We start from the raw sequence: 20,565 nt of genomic DNA, 5'->3' as shown, positions 1-20,565 counted from the left end.
TTAAAACCTTTCGCACTCTATGGATGCAATGCTCCTCCTGAAACCAGGATTTAGAAATTGTGACACAGGATCCAGTTGACAGAATCCGTCACTCAAAAAAGTTTACTTTGTCTCCATCACCTGGTCAAATCTTGCCACTACAATTTGTTAGTAGCTTCTCCGTCAGAATGGGAGACAAAGTCAAAAATAACAAATAAGAAAGTTAATGATTTTAGGTATGAAATGATCAGGCAACTACTAACATGAACAACAAAACGATGTTATAGTGATTAATCTAGGGCTGAAACGATTAATCGGATTAATTGTGATTGTTGAAAAGATCGGCAACTAATTTAGTAGTCGATAGTTAAGAGGCATATGGACTCGACACAAGGCCGTTTGCTGAAAGAACAGTAAATAATACAAAACAGTACAAATCTTCATATTTTGCATTGTGGATAAAGAAAATAAATTCTTTGCTTGTAAAAACAAAAAAAACAAAAACAAGACGTCATGTTAAGTGACTTTTATTGCAATAAAAATGCCCAGCAAAGCCTGCAGACACGCAGTCAAAGAAAACAAGGTTAAAGCAATTTCCAGACAAATTCATTGATTGAAATTTCCTAGGACAGTTCATGAATTTTCCTTTTTTTCAGGCTCGGATTCGAAGCCTCAAGCAGGGCCATTACCAACCTTTAAGAATCAATTTATGTCCTTTTTTTTTAGTGGATGCAACTTTGCTTTCTGATTATAAAACGGTTTGTTGTTCTTCCCACACAACAATCATCTTAAATGTAAAGTTTAATTCCAGGATGTTGTAAGAGCCGCTTACAGCAGTAACTTTAGATTCTGGCGAGAAGAAATAAAAGGAAAGAAGAAACCTAAACAAGAAAAGCCTTTTACCTTCTAAAATTACATTCAATTTTTATTGTGAAGTTACAAAACTTAAAAAGGCACAAAAAGAAAACGGCAAAGAATTTTCAAATTGAAAGAATCTGTAACAAAAATCATAATAAGCCACAGGAATACCAGACCGGTCATGTAACCACGCGGGTCCAGAGTGTTTGCGACATACTTCTGTATAAATCAGAATATTTCCTGTATTGGCTCGAATATCTATATAAAAAAAGACGAGTCGGCCAAGAAATTGATTTGATTAACACAACACACACAGAGAGAGAGAGAGAGAGAGAGAGAGAGAGAGAGAGAGAGGATGCAGGAGAGTAAGCGACATGTATGCATAGCTATCAACTGTATTTACACATTATGGGAAACACTGTTCCCGATAATTACAAAAAAAAGAGGAAAAAAAAAAAAAATCATCCACCCCTACAGTGAAATATGGAGGGCACTGCCTCCGATACGGACACATGTGCTGGTAGACAAAAACTACCTTCTTCTGTTTTTTTCCACATTATGGAAAACACTGCTCCCGATAATGCTGAGGACGAGAAGAGCGCATGAAACCGAGGGCGCGGCGGAGAGAACGGGTGGTTGTGCCTTTGGTCCGGGCCGCCCGGTCGGTCCACACGCAATGCTTCTCTGTTTTAGCAGATGCTGCTTTTGTCATTTCGACAGTATAACTGTCATAATTATGGGAGGCACTGCTCCCGATAATTATACAAAATAATTAAAAATAAAAAAAGGCAATAAAAACCTATTTATAGTGAACCCTGCCACTGATAAATAAATAACAATAAATAAAAACATACGGTTTATGGTTCAGTGCTGCGTCTTTTTGGGAACCTTCCACCTTTAATTTTTTTGGGAAGGTCCACACATGTTAGCTCTGTGATTCCTGATTAGCTCAGGACTTCATTTTTTATTTTTTTTTAGTCACATGAGCTTGGAGGCAGATAATGGCTGCGCTCTGTGCACCATGACATTTTTTTTATTTTTATTTTTTTTGTAATTGCCGATTTGAGCACCTTCTGAAACTGATGAGCTGGGTTTTTAGAAAACTGTAGCTACCCACAAAACAACAGCTCAGGCTTGAACTTTTGGCTTCAGCAGCTTTGTAATCATTTTTAGTAAACAGATTAAAAGTTATTATTTTATCATACTGACCTTTGGTGATGTAATTCTCTGAGTCGTAAGAGTGATCATGACCTATTAGGTTGTTGTGAAATGCTCTCCATTCAGCTCATTCATAGGAAAACACAATTAACTACTACTGCCATATAAAACTGGGATGTTATAGTAGTCATTAGTAGCACCAACGCATCAAAAGTTTGGTTTTTCAAGTGTTACATGTGGATAAAAAGTAAGCTCAAATGAATATAAAAGGGGGGACCATATTATTTTCTCCAATTGTTAAAACTTATTGATTTTTTTTTAAGGTTGTGAAACTTTTGCTTGGTTTAGATTTCATTATCCAGAGACCAGATGTCCCCTGCTAAGGAGTTGGCGCAGCCCTGGATGGTCCAGGTTGCCAGGGCGAACTCGTTGAGGAACAGCTCGGCGTTTGCCTCAGGGTTGTTCGTCTTCAGGGCGTCCAGGTGTTTGGTGAGTGCTTTGAGAGTGTGGGGGCCCGAGCCGAGCAGGATGTGGCGGAAAGGGCTCTGCCTGGGGGAGACGTAGTGGGACAGGAAGTTTCTTTCCACCTGCAAGGAGGGCCAAGAGGGAAAGCTCAGATTCAAATTTGTCGATAACTTGTGAAAGTTCAAGCGTCATTCTAAAAGTAACCGTGCTGATCGGGAAAACTAAGGTAAGGGATGTTCTAAAGTGGTTTGTAAAAACAGATTGGATGCACATCAGGTTCGTTTTGAAATGATTGAACTGAGGCTGAAACGATTAACTGTGATTAATCAATTGTTGAAATAATCGTCAGCTAATTTAGTAGTTGATTAATCGTTTTCTGGATTACACAGACTCAAAAAAGGCAGTTTGCTCAAACGACTGCAGACACGCTGAACCGAGCTGTGAAGGCCTTACCGCCATGATACGGTCGTTGATGAGGCGGCACATTTCGATGTCCTCCAGGTCGCTGTTCTGGATGTCGTTCTGCAGGCTCTGGGCGGCCCGGCTGTACGAACCCGTGGCGGAGATCAACCACTGCACAGTCAGGGATTTGGGCAACAGCTGGGGTCGCATCTGGAACAACGAACGGTGCAGCATAATTAAAAAAAAAAAAAAAAAAAGTCATGAAATGAGAACAAAAACGACAAAAATATCCCAACTCACCTGCAGAACTTCCTTGACTCTTCCATTGATCTTGGTCACGTAGGAACGGACGACCTTGTAATATTTCATCACGTCCATCTGCAGCAGATGGTCGTGGACCAGCCTCAGAGCTATGTGGCCGGCGAAGCGGCCCGCTGTCTCTGCCAGCTGGGGAACCTGGCTGGACGTGGCGGCGTTCAGGTTGTCGGCGGTGTCCTGCATTGTGCCAAAGTACTTGTAGTTCTGAGAGGGAAAAACGGGAGGAGAAATGAGGCTACGCCATCAGCTGCAGTTGAGTTTTCAAGGGATCTACGGTGAACAAGAACAACTCACCGAGTTGTCTGGGGAGAATCTGAATGACATGGAGGGGATTCCAGAGAAGGCAAGGAAAGGATACGCAGCGCTATCCATCCGCATCGGCTCCACACTGCAGAACAAAAACGGCAAGAATGATGAGAATAAATTAGAAATACCACAAATGTTAAACATTCAGGAAGTTGAGTTTGATGTCATCGGTTGACATTTATGACACACTTACATATTTGTTTCAAAGTTGTCTTTTGCAAATTGCTTATAAAGAATGCCATCTCTGTTCTTTACCTATTAGAAAAAAGCAAAAATATCTGCATATAAACACCAATACATTTAAAATACAAATATGTTATAAAAGCCAAATTTGCTGGATGTTTTACCTCTTTTAGGGTGTTTTCAATCAAGGTGTGCATTAGGGGACTGGCTGCTACTTTAAATCCATTCAGACCTTAAAATAAGAAATTATACTTATTTAAATACAAAACTGCTACTTTATAGAGCACCATATGTGTGCTTGTAAAATATATTGGGCACCAAATACATTGAATATGAAAGCGAGTGAGTACCTGTTACAATGCCATCCAGGTTGATGTAAGAGAAGGCTTTCATGCTCAGAGACGACACATATCCCTACAGGAGAGATTAAACGACAGTTAGGGTAGACATAACACTGAATATTTTATGAGAAGTTGTTATAAGAGTAAAAAAACGTTCAGGGGGAAAAAAAAAAGTCTTGCAGTCCTCACCTCCAACCACTCGGTGGCGCCAATGCTTCCGTATTCTCCAGCACTCCAGCTAGCAAACACAATGCTCCTCCTGGGCTTGAATCCCTCTGTAAAAACAGGTTTGCAGACGTTCGCCTGTGAAGTTTTCAAGCTGAACATCTTAGAAAACGCCTGAGTGTGTTCCGATGCTCACCGTTCTTCACCATGTCAGAGATGGAGCGGGCCAGCTCCACCAGGACGCTGGTGCCGACGGTTGACGCAGCGTAGCCCGGGCCCCACGCGTCCCTCTGGGCGCCGATAACCACATAACGGTCTGGACAAAGTCAGAGGAGTTCCTGACGACCATTTCCTCCAAACACACACACACACATCTCTCTCTTTGAATTCCAGTTTCATTTTACCTGGGTCGACAAAACCTTTGATGACCCCAAACACGTTGTGGATCCTCTTCTCTGTGAGAACGTTGTTGACATTCACAGTGATGACGTCAGTCTCGTCTCCTAATTTGCTGAAACCTTCCCACTTGTCGGGCCTCTTTGAACCACTGAGCTGGCTGTGGGAGCCGCAGAGGAGCATGTTACAGAGCTAACTGGTATCAATGCGAAAAAATAAACGAATCAAAGATATGAGCTTTACTCAAGGATTTTCTTTGCCATGTCCAAAGTGATGGTCTGTGCCAGGATTTTGGGCAGGCCTGAAGACTCCGCAGGAGGGAACTGGGTGTGGTTGAAGGAGGGGAAGCCGGGGGTGTAAGGATCACCTGAGCCCATGTGGACCTGCAGGAGAAGATTGTGAGTGTTACGATTATTTTTGATTCATATCCACTGTTTAATCTTCTGTTTCCACCGATTTAAGCCAAAGGTTAAGAGGCCTATGCCGCTCTGATATTTACTGGGAGCGTAGTGCTAAAGTCCGGTGCTGAATTCAAACCAAATGTGATTTGAGCGTCTGAAAGTGATCCTCATCAGCGTACGTGAAAAAGCTCACAACACATCCGAGTTATCTGGTGAAATCCCTCCGACTTTCTCTTCCTTTCAGAAATTGCAGCCAAGACACCCTCAATATTTCATCCACCATTGCACAAAAAGAATGGGAGAAAAAAAAAAAAGGGCAAGAAGTTCCTCCCAACGCACATCTGTAGTGATTTTTTTACACTTGATATCAAATCATCTGACTTCAAAGTTAACAAGCGTCCAACTTGAGGTACTGGACGCGTTTCTGACCCACAAAGTGTGTTTGATTTGAACGCAGCACTAAACTACAAGAAGAATAGACAGAAGCAAATATCCACCAGAGGGCGCTCCAGCATCAACCAAGCCACTGGCCAGTTACTGGTTTCATAAACTTGCTCCAAGGGAAAAAAACAAAAAAACTAAACTTGATTATAATTTTTATATACATTTAATATAAATAAATGAAATAAAATAATTTCCCAATGTAGGAATAATTTAAGCCATTCAAGACTAAACACCACAAACCGAATCAACTAAATAAACAGCATCAGAAACACAAAGTAAAACTCAAAATAGATTAAATGGGCATAATTACATACTCTATTCTAATTCTGTTAATTTAGACAGTTATACTGTAGAATCTTTATTATTGGTTTTATATACATTTATAAGACATGAATGTTAGGTTTTTGGCCTATAAAGTCATAAGATGCCTTCACAGTGCGCTCTGCACAAGGGGGACGGAGCCACAAACAGTCACTGCCAAAACAGCTGGCTGCTCACAAACGTCTGTATTCATGTGCATTAATGGAAAGTTGAGTGGAAGGAAAAGGTGTGGCTGGAAGTGAGGCTTGTGAAGCAAAGTTTCTTCAAGATTTTCGAAGAGATTCACAAGGTGTGATTTGTGCTCGAGTTGGTGTTTCTAGGGTGTTTTTCTACTGGGCTAAAGAAAAATAACTTATTTAGTGATGAAAAGAAATTGAGGTTCCAGATTCAGGATGAAGATTATTTGTGGAGTCATCGAAGCCGTCTACCAGGAAGCTTTGGTGCCTTCATGCTTCCTTCTGCTGACAAGCTTTAAAGAGATGCTGATGTCATTTCCCAGCAGGACGTGGCAAAGCGGCCAAAGATATTGACTTAGTGATCAGAGCATTTCTGTGCATGACTGACCAGCAGGTTTAAGGAGACCCATAAGAGTGTTTTGCATCGTTCTGTGATTTCATCTCAACGGACTGATTTAGCATCAGGCGAGTCACTCACATGTCCGTAGATCTCGATGTCCCCTTTGATATTGTAATCACTCGGGTCTGTGTAGATCAGAACAGCAGAGGCGTTCATTCTGGCGGCGTTGGCAACCTGGAATCACAAAGAAACCCAGATCTGAAATGTGTTTGATTCACAAATAAACATGTAACAAATGACAAAGTAGCTGTTGTTTTAAACCGGTCACCTTCTCAGCGAAGCTGATCTTTCCGGCTCTGATCAGCATAACTCTGCCGTTCATGTTGACGTTTCTGTCCGACAGCGCCTGGAAGTCGTTGTCCTCGCCGTAATGAGCGTACAGCACCGCGCCCTGGAAGCGCAGCAGCGTTCTGGTTACCTACACGCGTTAGGCGTTTTCAGGTTTTTCTCTCAGTTTTGCTGCCGACCTGTACTGATCCGACGGCGCTGTAGGACAGGAATCCCCTGGGACGCTCCTCTGACGCGTTCTTGAAGACAAATGTGTTGTAGCCAACCGCCGGCGGATCGTGGACCTTGATGAAGTGCTCGTCCGTCCAGGCCTTCATGCCGTAGTCCTTGAACCTCTGGAGAACTCGGTTTGCCAGGGATTCATCCTGAGGAGAACCGGCCCTGTGGTTGCTATGAGAGAACTCACTACGACAGGATAGAAACACACAGTTACACACCTGGAATGCAATGAAAGTAACAATTCAAATTTTATTTTATTTTTTTTACTTTCTGATCACCTCAAAACTTTTTCTAGTTTGGCAGCAGAGAATTTTTCAGTCAGGAGTTTTTTGACATCGTCCCAGTCCATGAGGGGCGCGGCGCCCGTCTCGCGGGGAATGTCGTCATTGACGACGCTGATGGAGGATGCGCAGACGGGAGCCAGTTCCTTTTTCTTATTAGTCATGTAGCCGATCAAGAACCCTGGAAGAAGCCAGTGGATTTAGGTTCAAAGAAAAAGCGTAAAGAAAACTAAAATGACATGACAAATTTAACAATGATTCCACATTTTCCACTTCCGATACCGATATCTGAGGTTTAGTATCGATACCAATCCGATACACAAAAACATTGATGAACTGACTAAAATCTAGGAGGCTGAAAAATTTATCACAATATCAGACTTTCTACACGGTGGCAAAACCTTGAACTGCTGCTGCGCCACGTATTTAACAGGTTGTTGCTAGGTAACCAGAGTGAGTTTGCCGAGAGTGAACCTTTTCCTATCTAGCCGATTTAGAGCCAGAATGAGTTTCTAAATCTGACTTCAGTGAAATTATTGAAATGTCTACTGATATTGTCCATCAAGACATAAATTGTGATTGATCTATTATCCAACCCTACTTGAAATGTTTCGTTTATTTTCCTGAACACAGACATAAATGTGCTGAATTAAATACACCAATAGCTTCACAATCTTGGTGAAATGTGAAAAAGCAAAACTTTAATTTGTTCAATCAGTGGAATTGGGAGCAAAACAGCTAATTTAAAAACAATAAACTGGCAATAACAATAGGCTGACAAATGTAAAAAAATGAACTACAACAAATGGTTCAGCAAGTACAAATAGGAATTCTAAATATAACCTAAAATAAATAAAGTATGACATCACTCAGGGCACACAACATAGAATTAGACTGAATAGATTTGCTCTTATAGACAGGGCACATTGTCACGATACATGATCTAGAATTTTTGTCAATATCGGGACCAATACAGGTATTAATACCGGATCAGTGCATCTAACATTCCTTCTTTAGTGCCTCCAGCTTACCGATGATGAAGATGAGGAGGACGCCACACGCCATGTAGCACAAGTTCCTGGGCGTGCGCTGCAGCTTTTGAACCATGTAGGGTCTGCCGTTGGAGTTGTGATGATGACGATTGTCTCCCACGCCGTTCTCCCCAACCTCCTCGTCCACGTCCGACGACAGCTTCATCTCCACCTGGCTGGTGTCGCCCTCCATGTTCTGGGTCAGGTTGAAGCGCGTGTAGGTGTGCGGCTCACCGTTAAACTGGTTAAGAAAAGGCGGGGACGGGAATAAAAGGATTAGAGTCAGCTCGTGTTACACCAGCTGGAAAACCCTGGAGCCCTGCTGACCCTCGTTCGTCTTAAACGCAGACATTGTCCGTCTTTTGTCTGACATGCGTCCAGTCTGGGTAGAATTGAAGTACAGCACACTCTAGCTGCACAAATCAGTTTGTTTCAACTTCATTATCATCATAATAATAAAGTATCTTGTGGGTTAGAAAGGGTCAGTGTCATGTTCTTTTTTTCAGGGTCTCCACAGGTTTCACTGACTCAAATTTAAGACTTGTAAAGACAATTATGAAGGAAATTTAAGACCTGTAATGCAACAGAAATGTACAAAAGACGACACATGGGTGACGTTTGCAGTTACTCATGATGGATGTGGAAAAAATAGTTAGCAAGGCTATATTAGCAGCTAGTTAGCAGTAGTCTCCTTTGCCTCAAGTCACAGAATGCAATGTAGATGTCTTCAGGTGACTCAAACTTTACACAGACAGAAAAGTCCCATATGAAAACCCCCATTAAACTACATTTATGAGATCAAGTAGTCCTGCCACATCAAAAGACCTGTAATTAACTTATTTAAACCCAAGTTAACTTCATTTAATAACCCAAATACATTATAAGGCCTTAATTTTAGATATATGAATTTTAAGACTTTATAAATACTATTATGACTGAAATTTAAGACTTGTATCACAACAAAAATGTACAAAAGGCAATACATTTGCACTTACCCACGATGGGTGTAAAAAAACTAAATGGGTAGCTAGCAAGGTTAGCGGTAGCCTCAACTGCCTCGAGTCACAGAATGAAGATGTAAGCGGGTGAATCAGTCTTTTACATGAAGAATAAAGTCCCTTGTGAAAAAATAAATTAAACTGCATTCATGAGGTTAAACAGCCCAGCCACATCAAAATTTAAGACCAGTGATTAATGTATTTAAGATCAATTTAATGTTTTTATTGAATAAACTTTAGACATTTCGAGGCCTTACTTTTTGATACATGAATTTAAGACTTTTTAAAGACGTGAGGATGCCCTGTTTTTAGTGTTTTCCCCCAACTTTGTGGATTAGGGTTTTGCTTTGACTTTTCTCGCTGAAGGAATGTTTTACAGTTTCTATTCTTGTCTGACATACTATTGTGAATGTGCAGCAGGAGTCTGTGAAATGTTGAATAACCTGTAATTCCTCAGAAAAGGAAACTTGGAAAATCTGCACAGTAAAATGAATTTGTAATTAATTTCTATCTGGTTTTGATCTGGCTTTTATATGAATATATTCATGTATAAAAAATTTTTTAAAACACATCAAGCAACACTAGAGTTGAGAAAAACAGCTAATTTCTCCAGATTCATCACTTTCCCAGCTTAGGCGTGTTGCAGTTTTCTCAGAGGTAGCAACAATATGAACATGAAATCTGATCAAATATCGACAAGTTAGTAGTTCAGATACAATACTTACAATTTTGGATATTGTTGACCTTGCTTGTTCCATCACTGCTTCTCAGGACTCTAAACCAAAAAACACAAAGAATACGACTTTTAGATTCCCGGACTCTGAAAACAACAGAGTTACGTTGTATCACTTTCAAAACCTGCTTAACTCTCCAGAAGAGTCGGTGAACCGCTTCTGCTGCGTGTAGATTTTCACTTATCTTTCAGCACTTTCAGTCACAAACATGTTCCTGTTAAACTCAGGGAACAGTTCTGTTTCCAAAGAAGGTGTTCCCACCTCTTGTCAAAACACACCTGGGGTTTTCCTGTGTGGCCAGCTTGAAAGAAAGCCCCCGTTTTTGAACACAAAAGAGCAGTGTGCTGCTCAGGTTAGCGCGGACTCAGTGCTACGATATGAACTCAGTGACCGTCAGGGTCCAGAAACGGACCGGCCCTCAGCGCGCCTCAGTGGGACAAATCATCAGCCGGTCCAAGCAGAGGATCAGTTTTATTTATAAAATATCAACAAGAAGAGGAATAAGAGCCCGGCAGATCCTTCTCCTCTGAGCCGATCGAAAAACTGAAGAAAAAAAAAAAAAAATATCGGAGTGATATAGAGTTTCTGAGCACTCAGGGATTCACTGCAATCAGACACCGCTCAGCTTCTTCATGACCTTCCACCGCCATCTTTTTTTCTTTTTCCTGTGAGGACAGGAGAGGTCAAGAAGACAAAACACGACCAGTTATCACATATAAAAACATCCTTATGTTATGGGAACTTGAAGCGCTGCAATCGAACCAGGAACACAGATGTGTCCGTCGTATTTAGCTCAACAAAACGTCTTTTTTTTTTTTTTTAAATCTGCATTTGGTCTGAGTAGACGTTGAAATTCTTTTGCAATATTTACACAAAAAAATTCCTTTTATTTACTTTGACAGTTGGTGGTTTATGCTAAGCTGTTAGAAAAAGCAGGAGACAAAATGCTTCCCTTTGTCTTCTTCCTTATTTGGCATTTATGATCATCCTACTACATCTGCTCAACAACAAGCAGCCGTATTTGTGTCCCATTCTGAAACAGGTGAACAAATCCTTCAGCGGCTATGAAATGAAAAGAGGGCTATTGGAGTCAACAGCAAACAAACTGGGTTAATTAATCTTTGTTCAAAGGCCGTGACCTTTGACCCTCTGGCTCACCCTGAAGAGCAAACAAACACTAAAATCTCTAGAAAGCCACGTGTTTATCAAAGTCTTGGTAAGGTCACTGAAGTAGTTTCAACCCTTCGCCGTACGTGTGAAAACATGATTGAAGGTTACGCGTCTGCAGCGATAAGTAAACCCTGGGATACAGCAGCAGAACACTTGCAACATTGATTAAAACCAATCGGTTTAGCTTTTTAAAGGAAATAATTTGCCAAATACAATTACTGAGTTACTGCCAATTAGGGTAAATTGTAGTAAAAGTTATTTAAAATGGTTTAATAGCCATAAAATGTTCTTCATTTGCAATTAAAAAAATGTACGTTTTCTGTGGTTTTACAGAGTACATAAGAAGCCAGATGTTGCTCCACACTGCCAGTCAGCTGGCTGAAAGACTTTCCCTTGCTTACATATGGCCGTTTATGTGGAAACTAAACAAGTGTTCATCTCTTTCTCTAATTCAACGGTTTTACAGCCGCAGTTTGAGGTCGGGGAGCAGAGTTTCTGCAGGTTACAGCAACTCAGATTTAAGGCTTTTTAAGACCTGAATCACAGCAGGAACGTACAAAACAAAATTTTAAATGTAGTAGTGCTGAGCATTTTTGCACAGAATGAACGTGACAGTAAGCCAACAGCAAAAACGACCGGCGTTCGGCCGACTGACGATAAATTTACACTTACCCGTAACAGACACAAGCAAGCTATCTCGTTAGCAAGGGTGTATCAGCAGCTTGTAAGCAGTAGCCTCAACCACTTCCAAGTCACAGAATAGGATGAAGTTTGTGTGCATTTCAAATGTTTATGCGACAGAGAAGTCCAGCACCAGTACATATGCTACACAGGATTTGCAAGATTAAACAGTTCTGCCACTACAACATTTAAGACCTGTGATTAACATTCTTAAGGTCAATTTACTCTTTTAAAAATGGAGTCAAGACATTTTAAGGCCTTAATTTTTGACATACGAGTTTAAGACCAACTGCAAAGTTATTCTATAAGGTGAAGCGCAGCAATAAGGTATCGTACTCCATGCAAAACGCACTGAAAGCTACCAAAATCTAGCATAATTCCATGGTTCATAATGCAAACATAAATACTTGTGGTAGCATTATTATAAAAGGATTAAGCTATAATAAAGATTATTATAGATATTATGGCAGCAGTAGGTATAACTAAAGCTTTCCTGTTTTAAATGAGAGAATTTGAATCATGTTTTACATTTTCTTTTAAAGTATTTTCACTCATGTTTCTCACACTGCGCCAATAGATTGCTCCATATTCAAACTTTGTACGAGGAACTTTGAGGTTGAATCAAAGGCTAGCAGACGGCGATACTACGGCAGAACCAAAACACCCAACGCTTCCTCTTCTAAAAGCAGAACGGATAAAAATACTCGACTTCCACCGATGAGTCCGTTGCATGGCTGAATCAAATAAGGAAGCGCCTCGCTCTGGAAACACTTTGTTATTCTAGGCATTGTGAAGCACAGCTAACTTTAGAGTCTGGCTCGGCAGGGAGGCCAACCTTGACCTTCTAACCTGCATGGGTGCCGTGGAGATGACCTCTCCTCTCTTAAAAGCAACTATAAACTAGTTGTAAAGATCACCAAGGAAAAGACTGGATTCTCTGTCAAAACGGTGGCTAGAAAAGTGGAAGCAGGTAAGGATGAGACGAACAGGAAATCTGGATTTACCCTCCAAGGTGGGCAAAGCCCCTCTCTAATCTCACATACCAAACATACCGGACTTTTCGGGGCTAATTCGTTAATCAGATTGGCAAATTAAACTGCTCCTTTTCAGACGCAGAAGCCTATGGATAACAAAAACTGGAAAAATGATCTCATTGTGCATTCAAACGTATGCAAACATGAAGCGTCTGTTTGTGCTTCACCAGAAAGTTTAAACCCTTGCAGCTTTTTTTTTCTTTTCTCGGTAGCTGATTTTAAGAGCTTTCGGACACGTGTGTGTGTGCGTGTGTGTGTGTGTGCGTGCCAGATAGCGGGATAAAAATCGAGTCCCACCCTTGGCAGAGCGCGGCGTGCCGGACGCCGTGCTCCTCCGAGCTTTGGCAGGAGATTAGCTTGTAGTCAAGGTTTTTAAAATAAAACCCAAAAAGGCAAACAGCTTTACATGTTACGGTTTTGATTTTTTTTTTTCTTTCCTCCCAAGGAAAGATGCACAAGTTTAACTTCAAGGTTTACCAAGAGAACAGATGAGGGGAGCGCAGCGCTGAGTGGTGTCAGGTGGGATCAAAAAGTAGCTAAACTGCTTTGGTCTTAATAAAAAAAAAAAAAAAAAAAAAAAACGGTTTCTCAGGCAGGTTGCAACAGAGTTTTGTCATAATATTAAGAAAGGATAAGAATTAAAAGTTAAATTAAAGATTCTTTGCCACAACTAACACCGTTACATGTTCAACTATTAATAGAAAAGCACCAATCAGATAAGAGATGTGAATTTTTACTCATGGTGCTCATCAGCTTTGTTATAAAGATGCATCAAAACTAAAAACCTATCATTTTCACTCATTAATACATCAATGTGTACTTTAATGAACATTTGAGCGCCTTATTTGAACACTGCTCGTCTAACACTTCTCGTTAAAGTGCATTTTTCTCATTTTTGTTGGGTTTGGTTTTAGAAACAAAAATCTGAATCGCTCAAAATCCAATCAGCAGGTCAAAAATAAGGAAATAAATTAAAAAGATGCACCTTCAATTAACAATTGCTGCAGAAATAAATCTATTCAGTACATACGTCTTTATTTGTCTTTCCTTTCGTGACATTTTGCGACACACACAGCGCTTCTTCCCATCAGGAACAGGCTTCAAGTTCTTGCTTACCAAAAAAATCATCTTCTTCCTAATTGTGTAAGAGGCATGAGGAAACGCTACACCCATGAATTCCCAGAAGGCATAACAGAGGCAGCTGGATATTTGTCTCGATAAAATGTTGCATGTTCACCCTTAAAAAAAAACAGTTTGACATGAATGAAGCAATACATGAAGGTAAAAAAATAAAACAAAATAATTAATGTAACGATGCACTTATTTGTTCCACATAAATTGTAATAAATCACACATGTAGATCGAATATCTTTGGGTCGAAGACATAAAATCTTAATTACTTCGTCTAACGTTCCAGAGATTGAGCAACCGATAGTCAAATGTCAAACAAACGAGGTGCTCAATTTCTGTTGTGTAGAGGACGAACGAGAAAATATAGGGAAAGATGGTGATGAGGGGGGAATGACTGTGTTGGATATAAAAATAAATTTTAAAAAACGGAGGGTGAGGAGTGCTTAGGAGCCATTGTGTGGTGGTAAATCATGTGAGAGTCACACTGGAGGAAAGCTCCAAGTAAACCCTGAGAAAAAAAAAAAAAAAGTCAGAACCAGGACACTGGGGCGCTCAAATCCCACTCTGCAGGGCTGCATAATATGTAGCAACAAATTGATAGTTTGTCTTTTGGGGGTTTTTTTACCTCTGAGAATTGAGCAATTTTACTTCATGCCAGCTGAATGCAATGTTACATCGTGAAAATAAGGTTAAAGGTTGTTTTAGACTGAAATTACACATTTCAGAGCTTTTTGTTTCTCTTTGAAAGAAAAAAAAAGACAGAAAACTGGCTTCATTACAGTTACATGGCTGCCTTAAGATACAAGTAGATACATTACTGCTCCAATTGACAGGTAAAAAAAAAAATAAGTTAGTTTGAAAAAGAGAGCGTGGTCGTGAGGTTCCACCAGTGGACACGAGGCACTTCCGGGACAGCGCTGTGCTAGGAGTCAGTAAACGAAACTGTAGCCGACTTTAGTAGCGCTATATCAGTACAATATCAAGTTGGCGTGGGGTTGGAGGGGAGGTTTGTTGAACGTGACTACCTGCTTCCTGAGTTATGGCGTCCTACACGCTGACACCGAGACAACCTGAAGGCTGCCTGCCAGCATTCAGAAGCAGGAAGGCGGCGTGTATTTCCGAGCGAGTAGGTGCCTTCATATTCACTGTACAATGAATGAATTGCTACGCAGGGCGTTGTGAACTCTGTTGAGCATTTAAAATGCTGTTTTAAAACAGCTGGGCAATTATTATTATTACAATTTACTACTTTTAACGGATTCATAAAAAGTGGGGGGTTTGACTTTTAGACGCGCCAGCATTTGAACCTGTGTCGCCTCCAGCACAAGACTTTATCAGCTGGCGTGTATTACCTGGTAATAAAGACACCCACCTTCCCTCCTGTGCAGAACAACCACGGTGTCGGTGTCGGTCCCGGACACGATGAAGCCTGAGCGGTACGTTGTCGAATTGCCTGGGTCTCGCGCGCCGGTCCGGATGCCCTTGAGTGCGGACCACGCGGCTTCGAGTTTTATCTCATAAACGTCACAGTCACGTATCGCGAGATTTGTTTTGTATGGCCGGCCGTTACGACATAAAATCGGTTTCACTCCACAGTACACGTACGTTCAAGAAATCCGAGATTATTTTTTTTTTTGACTACACCGGTATTAGTAAATTGAAATAAATTACCTAATTGAGATATCTCAAATTACATTCTGACTAGAAGAAATGATGTCAGATGTACCATTAATCTGTACGGAAGCTTTAAATTCACACATATCTGCAATTAATTGCTGACAGTCTGTAACACTTAATTCAGAAATCAACAATTAAATTGTGACTGGTCAAACAAATTTTAAGATGTCGCACTTTTTGTTCTGACTGGTCACAGTTCCAATTAAAGACATCGCGAATGACATTATAACTAACTATATATTAACTGCATTTTAGATGTATAAATTAAACTAGGACGAATTAAATTGCAGAATACGTGAAAGCAAAAAAACGTCACGACGAAACTAACAGAGATATTTAGAAATGTTATTATGACAAGTTAAAATTCCAGAATGGAAAATGGCATATTCCTTGCTGCTGAGCTCTTTCTACATTATGGCATTTTTTTTGCAGGAAACCCAAAACTCTGCAGGCAACTGGTTGGACAGCTATGTGGCAGCTTAATGGGGCTTACGTGCAATTTTTTTAATACAGATAGTCGAAATGTAGCTGTGTCTAGTCAAAACCCCATTTTTAGATGTCTGGAATGTAATTACTGATGCTCAGACGAAACAGATTTTATGTCAAAACAGCCTGCCATACAAACCGGTTTGCTTGAGGCCATGTGCTCTTTCATACAGTGTGACAAACTGAAAAAGCCGGTGGGTTTGGGGGAAGTAAATCAGCTTGAGCAGCTTTATTTTAATGAAGTAATCTAGTTTTAGTTCATTGCAGAATAGAAAAGTTAAACGCCTTCTTTGTCCAACCTAAGAGCCAAAAAAAAAAAGAGCATTAGAGGTGAAGCGAGGTCACCTTCACAGGAAAAAATCCTTTTATGAAATAAACAGTTTCGACTCGGCACGTTCAACAAGACAAACATATCCAATTCATATCCAGAAATAAGACTTCTCTCGCTTTCATCTCGGTGTTTATGCTCTGCTCATTGGGCAGACGCTTTGTACTTGCATTTTATTAATAAAATGTAACCTGGTGAACATAATGCACGTGTAAAATGGATAAATATCATCTATTTGAATGGGATCATCTTTAGCAATTGGCTACAATGTAAAACATATGTCATTTGTACTCTGGGTTATCAAAGCAAAAGAAATGTCCAAATAAAATGCATGAATACTTTGTTGTCGCATTTTATGAGTTAAAATCTAGCACTTTGTGTAATCAGGAAACAGATTCTACTGACTTTTTTTTTTTTTTTCTTGTACCCAAACATAACAAAGCAGTTCCAGTTACTGAAATGGCTGTTTAGTCTATAATGCATGTCAGAGCCAGTGGTAACCTAGCATTGACAGAGGCTCAAGCGCATCATAATTAGTACTTTCCCCTGCTTTAAATGCATTAAGATCTGTTTGTTGACGAGACTCACTTTAAATAGATGTAAACCTAAAATTAAGGACTTTATGACCTGTTTATGTTTTTTTTTTTCCTTTTCTTTTTTTTTGTTGCTTTAAGTATGTTTTTCCCCTTTAAAAGAAAAAACAAAATGACACTTCTACGTTGGGCTTCAAAGGTCGGTCCATCTGAACTCAGTTGAAAAAACAATTCGCCAGCAGGTCGCAGACAGATTGGCGTCCTCCACCGTCTGCTCACCTTGAGGTGAAGGCAAACACATTACTATCTGCCAGGGACCTTATTTTGCTTCGTCAGACCCAATGTTCCAGTAATAATCTTTTTTTTTTTTTCCTTACAGCAGCTGTGAAAACGTTAGCATGTGGTAAGGGGGGGAAAAAAGAAAAAAAAACCAACTTGTCGGCTGGTAGCTGACTCAGCCACACTGATTCTTTTTTTTGTGTGCATTTTTTCCAGTTGCGCTGTCTGAGACCTTCTCTTTTAACACGCAGGATTAATATAGAACAGCTCGAGTTAAAGCTTAAAGTTCAAACCTTAACCCTGCACCTGCTAACCATTTGCCCTCGATCGCTGAACCCGAACCTTGCAAATAAAAGGAGGGTATTTTGTTCAGACTTTATAAAGCACAAATAAATAAATAAATAATGCACACAAGTCATGACTCGGCAGCAAGAACCAATTGATCGTTTGGATGTCCGCGCAGACATGGGCTGACAAATCAACAGCCTGTGCGGATTGGGCGTCGTTGGCGGGCCGGGGGTGAATCTGTCGCCACTGGTGGTGAATTATTAGTAAAACCTTAAACAGAACATTTGGCAGTTCTTTGAGTGGTTTAAAAAAAAAAAAACATTTTAAACAGTTCGTACTTGTGTTTATTTGCCCTTACGTTTTAATCATTGATGACGACTGAGCGAAAACAGCCTCGGAGGAGATTACGTGACTGCACCTCTAATCTCTCCTTTTGTGTGACTTCAATAATAACGTGTTTACGCTCGGCTCCTCTTCCTATAACGTGCAATTTGTGAGAATTAGAGAACAGCTGGTACCGTCTCTGCTTGGCTTCAGATTCCCGCGTGACGGTTCTGTGTTACCCAACATTGTGAATAGGGAAAAAAAAAGAAAGGAAATCTGAATATTGTTCAAATGTTACACGATTTTCAGAGAAAGTCAAACGGAAGGAAAAAGTGTGTCGCACCAATAACAGGAAGAACTGTAGACTGGGAATGGAGGTTCACCTTTCTGGGAGAGAACGGCCATGAACGTAGAGCTACAGAGGAATGGTCACACATGTGTCAAACTCAAGGCCCGGGGGCCAAATGTGGCCCTCCAGACTCCAAATGACACCAATAAATTCACACAAAATCAACAAATCTCCACATTCTTTCTCAAAATTGGTCAAAAACGTTGAGTTTAAGTGAATGCTGCCTCAGCCCCACCTGATGTCAAGTGATGGTCTGTAACTTGATACAGCGAGTAATTAAAAAGTCACATTTGGCATCACACATTAGCACAAATGTTGTAAAGATTCCTTACAAACATTCCTTACGAAACAAAAAGACTAAAACAATCACAAAATCCTGGAGGAACAGCTATTTATTGATATCTTAACAGTTTAATTGGTTTTATCAATAGATTGTGGCACAACAGGCCCTACAAAAAACTTCCAGATTTTTGATACGGCCCAAAATGAAAACTGAGTTTTACACTCCTGGTTTAGATCAAAGCCTTTTTATGAGGTAAGAACGGCCCAGTCAAAGTCTGACTTAAATCCAAAACGTAAAAGTTTTTCCATCCAGTCTGACTGAATTCAAGTCGTTTTGTAAAGAAGTAGAGTCAAAAGTTTTAGTGTCAAGATGGTTGACACATTTTCTAAAAGGTGTTCTAAAAAGTATGGCCTACCATGGGATGAAAATAATTACCCGACACACTTTCAAGATTTTTTTTTCTTTAACAAATAAAATTAATGATTTATTACATGTAACATGACAGGCACACAACCCCAAAAAGTAACCAAGTGAATAAGTGAAGTGTGGATCTACTTCTAGGACACAGTCCGATGGATGTTTGAATGAATGCGTGTCGTCTATATCAGACTAATACATTTTGAAAACCACGTATTCCATAACTTCACAATTATGCGTTGCTGTGTTTTGGTCTGTCTCCTGTAAATATTAAAGTTTGTGGTTGTGATTGGACAAAATGTGAGGAAGTTTTGGGGAACTTCCTCACATTTTAGGAGTACAAATACAGTGAAGGTGTGAAGAATCTAACTTTTTTTTCTTTTAGAAGACGTAAAGTTACACTCACTGTTTTTTACTGTTCACATTTTTTTTTTTCCCACAGTCAAGCATTTAGAACCCCAAAAGTTCAGGACATATTTTATTCTAAGTGGTTGATATGGTTGCACGAATGTTTAAGGTCAAGAATGTGACGTTGCCACGGAGGAGAGACGAGTGTCAGAGTGAAATGTAACCGAGTCAGTTTTTTCCTCCCCCCCCCCCCCCCCCGGCCCTCGGTTTGATCACAGGTCTCACTGTCGTCAGGTCACGTCGTTCAGACCGATCCGAACGTTTCCACTGTTTTTGCGGCCGGCACTCGCACCGCTGCAACAAAGTTCCTGCTGTCTGAAAGGAGTGAGGCAACTGTTTTCTCAGAAAAGTGAAACCGCAAGCTAGTTGGCTCTAACTGGACCTTTTGAAAAACTTCTGTATTTTCAGGCTAAAAAAGTGCAGCAAGATTCTGAAATTGTTACAAAACACAACATCTTTTTTTTTTTTTCCGTTTTGGCCCCACTTCAGAAAAACATCCTCCTTTGAGAAAATGTTTTATTTGATAGAACCGTTTAGTTCAGCTATTTTGTATAAAGCAGTATGAATTATTTTATTGTGCAATTTTTTTTCCAGAGAGATGCGACTTCATACATTGACTTTTTAAACAGTTCATATTTGCATTTAACAGTTAAACAGTTCTTAGTCTTACAAAATCCATAGATGATTTTAGCCTTGCCATTGCCTTTCTATGCGTCATTCTGGTTGACTCTCATCTCCCTTCAGTGATCCATTTGGGCTTCCTCCCATCAACTTGGATTCCTCCGGTATAATTTTTAGCGGGTGTTTACAGAGCAGGCAATTCAATCTTATTCTTCACCAACAGACCATTCCTCCAGCATTATACTGATAGTTGAAACTTGAGTTTCAACTGAAGAGCAAGTTGAATCTACACCGCAGGCGTCAATCAGATTACAGGCCTTTGAAAACAAAAACGGCTTCTTTAAAGAGAAACTGTTTTAAAAAACCTAAGTACTACTCCTCAGACTCGTGAAAGCTCAGTTAGAATGCTGCTGGTTCAAACATAGAGTTTAGCATGCTTTATTTGTACAAGGGGTCCGCTTGTTAGCTGCATTTGCTGCTAATCTACTGCTAGCATGGCTAAAGAGATAAGCTACAACAGCGCACGGATTATTCCAAATTATATCAGAACAGTTTTAAGTAGCGCACACCTAAACACGAGGAGCTCATCACAATCAGCCTCAGTTGACTTGAAGAAGCGGGTTCCAAGAGGAGTTATGAGAAAGGAAGAACTTGTGTTTCCCACAATGCCACAAAATCCCTCTAAAAACCGT

General features: G+C 40.3%; 1 protein-coding gene across 1 annotated transcript; it reads right to left on the bottom strand.

The window, feature by feature from the left end:
* Nucleotides 1-490: 490 nt before the first annotated feature.
* Nucleotides 491-15,381, bottom strand: tfrc (transferrin receptor). Its single transcript, XM_023335195.1, has 18 exons — nucleotides 15,253-15,381; nucleotides 9,856-9,905; nucleotides 8,133-8,373; nucleotides 7,099-7,282; nucleotides 6,781-7,006; nucleotides 6,582-6,704; nucleotides 6,392-6,487; nucleotides 4,815-4,954; nucleotides 4,580-4,731; nucleotides 4,372-4,491; nucleotides 4,200-4,285; nucleotides 4,020-4,083; nucleotides 3,834-3,901; nucleotides 3,680-3,741; nucleotides 3,475-3,568; nucleotides 3,163-3,384; nucleotides 2,914-3,072; nucleotides 491-2,582 (listed from the first exon to the last, which is right to left on the bottom strand). Exons 2-18 carry the CDS (start codon nucleotides 9,886-9,888, stop codon nucleotides 2,340-2,342), a joined length of 2,313 nt encoding a protein of 770 aa, XP_023190963.1. The 5' UTR covers nucleotides 9,889-9,905; nucleotides 15,253-15,381; the 3' UTR covers nucleotides 491-2,339.
* Between the last annotated feature and the right edge of the window lie 5,184 nt (nucleotides 15,382-20,565).

This window comes from Xiphophorus maculatus, chromosome 6, assembly GCF_002775205.1.
Source record: "Xiphophorus maculatus strain JP 163 A chromosome 6, X_maculatus-5.0-male, whole genome shotgun sequence".
Taxonomy (NCBI): Eukaryota; Metazoa; Chordata; class Actinopteri; order Cyprinodontiformes; family Poeciliidae; genus Xiphophorus; species Xiphophorus maculatus.
The sequence above is the reverse complement of the archived record's forward strand: the minus strand, read 5'-3'. Positions and strand labels throughout refer to the sequence as shown.

Excerpts from the sequence above, each read along its gene's own strand:
- tfrc (XM_023335195.1), bottom strand. The coding sequence starts at position 9,888 with ATGGAACAAGCAAGGTCAACAATATCCAAAATT. Across the intron at positions 6,705-6,780 it reads GCGCCGTCGGATCAGTACAG|GGCGCGGTGCTGTACGCTCA; the intron begins GTCGGCAGCAAA and ends CTGCGCTTCCAG. Across the intron at positions 6,488-6,581 it reads AGATCAGCTTCGCTGAGAAG|GTTGCCAACGCCGCCAGAAT; the intron begins GTGACCGGTTTA and ends TTGTGATTCCAG.